Source organism: Chenopodium quinoa, unplaced genomic scaffold (genome assembly GCF_001683475.1).
Source record: "Chenopodium quinoa cultivar QQ74 unplaced genomic scaffold, ASM168347v1, whole genome shotgun sequence".
NCBI lineage: Eukaryota > Viridiplantae > Streptophyta > Magnoliopsida > Caryophyllales > Amaranthaceae > Chenopodium > Chenopodium quinoa.
This window is the reverse complement of record NW_018743722.1, coordinates 607,191-615,582: the sequence shown is the minus strand read 5'-3', so window position 1 is coordinate 615,582 and position 8,392 is coordinate 607,191. Positions and strand designations below refer to the sequence as shown.

The 8,392-nt window shown below is 36.4% G+C and overlaps 1 protein-coding gene across 1 annotated transcript; it reads right to left on the bottom strand.

Annotated features, from left to right (window-relative positions):
- Positions 1-2,962: 2,962 nt before the first annotated feature.
- Positions 2,963-8,157, bottom strand: LOC110684558 (soluble inorganic pyrophosphatase 1-like). Its single transcript, XM_021860998.1, has 9 exons — positions 7,893-8,157; positions 6,737-6,902; positions 6,585-6,613; positions 4,799-4,864; positions 4,602-4,709; positions 4,009-4,074; positions 3,819-3,939; positions 3,563-3,644; positions 2,963-3,239 (listed from the first exon to the last, which is right to left on the bottom strand). The coding sequence occupies exons 2-9, from the start codon at positions 6,891-6,893 to the stop codon at positions 3,197-3,199; spliced, it is 672 nt and encodes a 223-aa protein (XP_021716690.1). The 5' UTR covers positions 6,894-6,902; positions 7,893-8,157; the 3' UTR covers positions 2,963-3,196.
- Between the last annotated feature and the right edge of the window lie 235 nt (positions 8,158-8,392).

Genomic DNA, 8,392 nt, shown 5'->3' with positions numbered 1-8,392 from the left:
CCGAGTCTAAACCAGCCTAACACTCAAGCACTAAAGAATGAATGCACACAAGATAAGAGACAAGCATCAACGACTTAAACACTATTAATTTCATGGCTTACAAACTACAGGAGTTTCTCTTTCTATAATCTCTCTCTAGAACTCCCAAAATTCGATGCCAAGCAAATGAATGTCTTAGCCTATTTATAGGCACTGACTACAGCCCAGTCAGATAGGATAACTGCCCACTATGCCCACTACACCCATGATCTTATAACTACCCACTACTTGGATGCTTACTTGGATGAATCTGGACTTGTCCACGTAGTCAAGGGGGTTATCCACGTTCAGCATGCTTTTGTAACCGCCTGGTAACCGTCACACCCCACTATGCCATGTTCCTACATTTTAGGGGACATGCATCAGTGTGCTTAAGTGGCGCTCAACCGCCTAGTAAGAGTAACCGCCTGATTAGCGTAACCGCCCACTCCCTTAGTGCTCCTATTTTCTAGGGCCACTAAGTGAGTGGGGTAACTTCCAGATGACGTGGCTTTATCCTTTTAGAATAACTACCCACGTCCATGGTTACACCCCACTACTCTGGTGCTCCTATTTTATAGGAACCGGCTTTTGGTGTGGCTTAACCGTGTTTCCGATTGACAACGTCAGGGGCATGGTCAAGATAACCGTTAGCCAACCCACTAACATCATGGTCCTATATTTTAGGAACCATACTTACCCATGTTCCACCTTAGCATAACCATCCCAACAATTTAGGGAGAGTGGTGCAACGTGGGTGGTTACCTATAACCGCCCACCATCCCCACTACTTAGCCAATCCCTAGATAAAGGCAACCGCATGCAACCACGATGACTAAGCATAACCGTCAAGGAGTCCCTAATATAAGTAGTCCACCAAGGAGAGCTTTGGGTAGACAGTCTACAAGCCGAGGTCGTTCCTTAGCATCGAGCATGTGGCCGCGTAAGTCCATGGTTTCGTCGAAGTCACCAAAGACATCGTTGACCCGGGCCGCACTCGTTCCTCCATGCCGGAGTCACTATGGTTAGTACCATACAGACACCATAACATGATCCCAAGAGCATCCCTTAGTCAAACTACGCACCACTAGCAAGCATGCACTGTACTAAGCCCTCAGCCTTTGTTAATCAGCCCGCATCCTTCCTAGCCAGGACTATCGAGTCGGTCTGTCCTATTAAGTGTCCACCATAGCCATCCAAGTGTGCTATAGTCTCCATAGGCTATCCTATGTCTAAGACCATGCCCAAGGCCCCTAGCCCTAAGGCCACCCTTAAGTCAGCCCCTAACCCTTGAGTGAGCACTCGCCCCCTAAAGAGCTTTTTTTTTATCTGGCCCTGAAGTACTAGTGAAAACCCAACTGACAGTAACACAATAATGGGCTCTCAAGCCCAATCCTTGAACCCAATCTCAGCCCTAAGGCCATTTATCATCTATTAGGGTCCTAATAAGCCCCCTCAATAAGTATCAAAGGTTGTTATGGAGTTTTGCTCATGCAAACACTCCGAGGATCTATTCGTGCGCGCGCGTGCTAGCCCTAGGCCCAAGGCCTAGCTGACCGATGCTTTGCTAGCACCAAGATCTAAGCACCCGGAGGTCATCCATGATAACCTCACATGCCTTAGACATGGTAGTGAGCCACTCTAGCCTCACTTGGCTCGTTCTTCCTTAATCGAGCGCACACTTGCTTGTGTAGGCAAGTAGGATCCCGAAAGCCTTGCGCGCCTATGCTGGGTGGTCAACGGCCTTGCCTAGGTCGACCCAAAAGTGAGTGTGACATTTAGTAAACATTCGGAGTGAAAACGTGTAGAAAGTAAATATCTTCTCGGATTTCGAGATCAGGTGTTTTCTCTGTTTTCGAGATTAATAAATGATGTAATGATTTTAATGTGCCCTAATAATTGGGGAAATCTCCCTATTTATAGGGTTATAGAAGTTTGTGCCCCTATCTTAGGGTTGATGGCCTTTGCGACAAACTCGGGAAATGGGCCCTTTAAGGGTATTTGTCTGTCACGTGTCAAGCCCTGGTTGGTCCATTTGGAGGCCTTCTTAGGGTGACACATGTCACGCTCTGATGGAACCATGTAGCAGGGTAAAAATACCAAAAACAACAAGTCCCCTATGGTGGACTTTGTTCTAGTTTTGTCTTTATTATTTGTATTTAATATGGTACAATTGTTCATGAGTAAAAATTTGTGCAGAATCGAGAAAGTGGTTAATCTTTCGACAACAATCAGATGAATCAAACGAAAAATTTATTCACTACTACAACAGATCGATAGGCCCCCTTGTCAAAAAAGGTTGTAATTCACGACGACATAATAGATGATACGAAGAATAGACGATTTGCAACAACAATCGTAACTCTGCTGAAAGGATGTTTTTATTTGATTCAATTGTCATGTATTTATTATATTCAAATCTCTTTGTAGATGCCATATGACTTTTTTTATTTATGAATAAATTTTTATTTAATAAATAAATAAATAAAAGTCCCCAAAACCACAGAATACAAGGTTAAAATAACAATCAATTAAATAATTAAAAAATAATACGAGGTCATAATAACAATCAATTAAATAATTAAAAAATAATACGAGGTCATAATAACAATCAATTACTCCCTCTGTCCCCGATTGATAGTAATTTTTGAAGAAAAATCACGGGAATTAAGGAGAATTAAAGAAAGTACATTGAAAAAGTAAATTTACATTGGGTATATAAAAAAGTAGAAAGAGAAAGTAATTAAAGTATATGAGAAAGTAAAAATTTATATGGAAAAGTTAAATTTGCACAAATATTTTTGCAAATGTTTGAGAATTTTGGTAGAAAAATAATATTAATGGTACTTGAAAAAAGCAAATGTGGCTAACATTTTGAGTCACCAAAAATGACAAAAGTGACTATCAATTGGGGACGAATGGAGTAAATAATTAAAAAATAGCATACTGAAGAAAGGCAATTCATATAAGAAATTGAGGACTATTACAACGCTTATGATTGTTATTACACACATGTAAGCATTCAGCTTGGATAATAAGCATTTAATGAGTGTTACCAAGGTTTCTACATTACTGTTTCTCATTTCAACAGAAGACGGTATACAGCCATTTGAAAAAATTTCAGTATAAGAAGCTTATAATACAAAACTTCCACGTATATGCAGTCGATGAAGGAATACTACTGCCTCAATGTCTCCACAACATAATTTGCATAAAGATCCCTTCACAATAAAAGGATGATGTGAGATAAAAACAACACAAACTGCAGATATTATGGCCCTATCTAACAATTGGCAGATAGCTTACAGATTTTTCTCAATTAGCAATGTGCTTTTCGATTGACAAAAACAACACGAGAACACAAAATTATATACTCCCCCACCCCCTCTCTCCTCAGATATCAATAAAAACACCATAGGACATATCTACACGTCTACACAAGTACTTTTGTACCTTAATAAGTGTCAGACCCCAAGCGGAAGTACTTAATGAGAAGCAGAGTGAAATTTTTATTTTTTTTAATTTGTAGAGGAGCAAAACATACATGGAATACTGGATTGCCTCGTGAGCTGATGCAGAAGGCAGAAAATCATCAACCGCAACTTCCTTGTTTTCGTTTTTCTTATCTGAAGAAATCGTCAAGGGCAAAAACAAATTGAATTAAAGAGATTCTCAAAATTAGGCACTCATTCCGGTAGTAATAGCAATCAAAAGGAAGAAGAAACTGCCACAGCCTACAGATTGTAATAGGAAATGAATGGAAACTTCAAAAACAAACAAAAAGCAAATTGAGAGGATACAATCTTCAAAGAAGCGACGTATTTCAGCCAAACGATGTGGTGGGAGCTCCTTGATGTCATTGTAATGTCGGTACTCTGGATCGTCAGCACAAACAGCAATTATTTTGTCATCTTTCTCCCCCTGTACATTGAATAGTTAGCAAACATTCTTAAATGTGAGAGAATTTTACTCCAGGATGAACACAGGAACCTGATCAATCATAGGCATCAATCCAATAGCTTTTGCCCGCAAGAAGCATCCTGGAAGAACAGGCTCCTAAAAATTTGGAAAACAATAAATTTACAGAATTTTATAACCCAAGCTCCTAATGTAAAATGATAATACAGCTAACAAACTCTACAAAAGATGTAACAAAACATGAAAATTTCAGAATCAAACTGTAAAGACGTCAATAAAACTATAAGAAAAAAAATATGGGTTCATCTTCATCATGTGATATTAAATTATATGGTAAGCTAGTCAGCATTACAGCTCATTAAGAATACAAGAATCTGCAGCACTTTTGGCTACACTAATGACTGGTGACTAATCTGAGTAAATGCTAGTCAACAAATTGAAAAACAGAACTATATTGATCTAATGGGCAGACCACAAGCTACGACAGCAAAGCTTTATCTCAATTTGACATTTTGACATGACCCGTTGAGAATTTATCTTTTGTTGTTAAAGAAACATATGAACACTAAATTGACTGCAAAAGTACTTTGATACAAAAACACAAGTAAATAAAATAAACGCACATATATCATATATGTATCCTACATGTTTCATCTACAAAGTACCTGCATGATAACCAAGACATCCATGGGGTCACTGTCTTCACAAAGTGTTCGAGGGATGAATCCATAGTTGTGGGGATATACAACTGATGAATAAAGGATACGATCAACCTGCACGAGAATAACTTGTAATGTTAAATGGAAATATTATTCTGAATGAACCATAACAAATAATAAATACAACCAAGCTCATTTCATACCTTAATTAAACCAGTCTTTTTGTCTAGTTCATATTTGACCTTACTCCCTCTAGCTATTTCAATGACCTGCAGAAGTCAAAGATGCATGAATGGTGAAAGCTGTGGAACCATACCTTCATACTGAATCAATTCTAGTTAACAAAATAAATGAAGTGTTATAGATCTTCAATTTTGTAAGCTTTACTTTGGAATTTAGATATATGAATTTATCTAATGAAAATTGCATTCAAGAACGGTACATCAGCAGATACTAACCAAACGTATAATGTTAATATTTCTTCTTTTAAATGCCAATCAATCTTAAAATCCTAAGGTCATCTTCTGGCATAAACCCTCGAGAGATTCTCATATTGCATATTTGTGGTTCAAAGCTAACAGCAAAGCCACTATAGGTTTTATATAGCTACTGCCACAGACAAAGGGCTTAGAAAAAGTTTTTAATTTCCTAGAATAGAACTTTGATTATAGAAGATAATGTGTGCTTCAACCAAACACTACAGCAAATTCCACGGGATTTACACAAATACTTTACATACAAAGTTGAACTTGTCCCATTATAATAACCTTTTATAAACTGTGGCTTCCAGAAGAATAACAGCCTATTGTCATGAATTTTTCCTCTCAAAAAATGCGACGTCACGAGGATAGCAAAAAAATGTCATTAATGTGATATCATTTCATCAAAAAACAAAGGTCCTTCATTGAATTCTTTTTCTTTTGTTAGGTTTTTAGCCTTAAACAGGACCAAGTAGATGTATATTTTGTTGATCCTGGATGTATAAACATGTCAATTATAGAGTCAAATTAACATTATTAAAAAAAAATCCACCTAAAAAAGACTGTGCAAGATCAAAATTCTCAGTCCTGTGTGCTTGGGTTGCTTAGCAAGCAATGAGGAAACAAGGGTATTCATAAGAGGCCAAGTGCCAATACATGAGTAACGACACCTACTAGTTACAGAAGTTTAGAGAAAAGGAAAAGATAAAAAAAAACAAAAAAACAAAAAAAAAAAAAACTTATTGCAAAAAAGGTACACTAGTGGAGCAATTCAGGATCCTGCTATTACAATGTTCTATCATTGAAGGAAGGTATATCCGGTAAACAATTCTTCAGCTATTTGATCAGCATGTACACAACAGATAAAGTCACAAAGCTGTGATTTCATAGCAACTAATCAACATTTTACTACTTGCTCAAACAAGAACTCAATACACTAAATGAATTTTTTATATCTTTTGATGACCACTTCGAATTTCGAAATGAAGTGCAGTAGCTTCCTTATCAAATTAGTATTGATTTTCTGTTTTCCCTTCATTCGAATCTTAATTTACAATAATGTTCCTCGGGTCTCTATCATAATTGAACTTTTAACATCGACACCAATATTATCAAAAATCGTTTCAAGAGGTTTCCATCCTAAGTAGGCCATAGGGTAAGGTATACTGAAATAGTGAAATGTAACCCGTATGGCCTTAAACTGTGTCCCTCAAGAACGAATATTCAACATTTCAGTTTCAACATCAATACCAATATTAATTAAACGCATGAAAAGTGGTGCATCCTTGATTGAGGTGTAAGGGGAGATCATATAAAACTCGAACCCGTAATTTAATTCTCAAAGACTACACAATTTCACAATTAACAAGCATATCCAGTTTAACATCTCTTCTGTTGAAAAATTATCCACCACAAAACAAACAAAACAGAACAAAAGAAAGATAACTAATCCACAATGTATTAATCACAATTAGAATTAGCTTATAAAACTAAAGTCTAAGTTTCTTACACAGTTGAAGATTACAGGAGCTCCAGGACCTACATAAAAACCAACATCAAAAACATGAAGAAGTACTACAGAAACGAAACAAAATAAACTAAATGTAAGGGTCCAATGTTCCAAACCCGACGATTGAATGATCATAAGAGTGAATGATATACCTATCTCAAGATCATGCCAAGGGTGTGCAGCAACTGATCTTCGGGTCATGGACGAAAGAATTCTCTCATTCAGACGCGGATGCCTGGAGTACTTGTACGTCGGCTTTTCATTCTCCTGTGTCTGTTTCTCAGTCTCAGTCTCAATGGGAGAAACCATGTTTTCTACCTGAAATAGAAACCTCAAATGTTATGAAACAACTACAGCAGTTATACTGCAATGAAGTCAAAGATATAATTAAAATAAATGCTCCCAAGTTAGCAACAAAATTCGATCTTTGACCATTGGAAGTACTACTTTAAAAAAATTAATCTAGTTTATTTAACTAATGATGAAATATAAAATGTATCTAGAACTACAATTTGCATTACATGTGAATTGTAATTTTTTAAACCAAATCTAAAAATGACGCCCAAATCATGTGGACTAAAATAGATTAGCTAAAATTTTGAAATATTAAATTCAAATCTTCAGTTTAACAACCCTTGGCCCTGGCCCCTCCCTCCAGTCTTAAAATAAAGACCTCCGCACCTGAGTAATTAATTCACCTGACAAAATTGACTCGGACAAAAGCAATTAATTCACCTCGATCTAGTATCCAGACCCAAACTAAGGTCATTCGATTTAGACCCTCTCGTAATTGACCCGGCACAACCCAAAAATCAATCAATATTATAATGGTAGACATGTTTAACCACAATTCAAACACTCAAATCCTTCCTTTTTTTTTTTTTTTTTGTTAAAGGACTCCAATAACTTTATTTTGTTTTCCTTCGCGAATAGCATATGCTGTGCTTTAGCTCTAGTACAGTAAAATTATACAGTACTCGCAGTTGATTTTATTTATGATGAATAATTGGACATTTTGAAAATCAAAATCGAGCCGACCCAACCCAATACAAGCCAAATAACTCATCACTCGAATAACTATCACTCGAATATAACTCAAGACGAACCAACCAAATCTAAATACCTATTTGGTTGACAAAATTAACCCAACGGTAACTAACAAAAGGGTTGCAAACACTTGAAAAAACTACAAACAAAAAAACAAACTAATAGAAAACAATCAATACATGATAATCAGATCGAAAAAATAAAACAAATTCAACTAGTATGAAAGAATGAAATTAAGACCCAATAAACAACAAAAATTACCTGGGAAAATTAGAAGAGGGAAAGTGAAAGAGGAAGCTAGAAAAGAGAGAAAGAAAGAAGCTCAGATCTCGAGAAATGGGAAATGGCTTGGTATTTAAGCGAAAGATGAGAAATGACTGTCAGCACAAGCAAAGTAAAGCAGAGATGAAGGAGAAAGAGCTACGCGTTCCCGCTCTCTGTCACTTTCACTGCCATTTTTAAGGGGAAACTAAATGATAATGAAAAAATATTCCACCGCATATTTTGCTATTTTTGGTCACATTCGATTTAATAGACTCTCGGACTCTCGACTTTAGAAACATACATGATACTTCCTCCGTACAGTTATTATTGCAACAATGCATTATTCATTACTCTTATTTGACCATGTAATATGATTTATACGTTAAGCAAAATATAGTAATGTGAAATCTTGGTGGATTCGTCTCATAAAATACTTTCATAATCTCAACTTTTTATAATTTTTAATCTTACACATTTATAGATATTTAGCATATAAA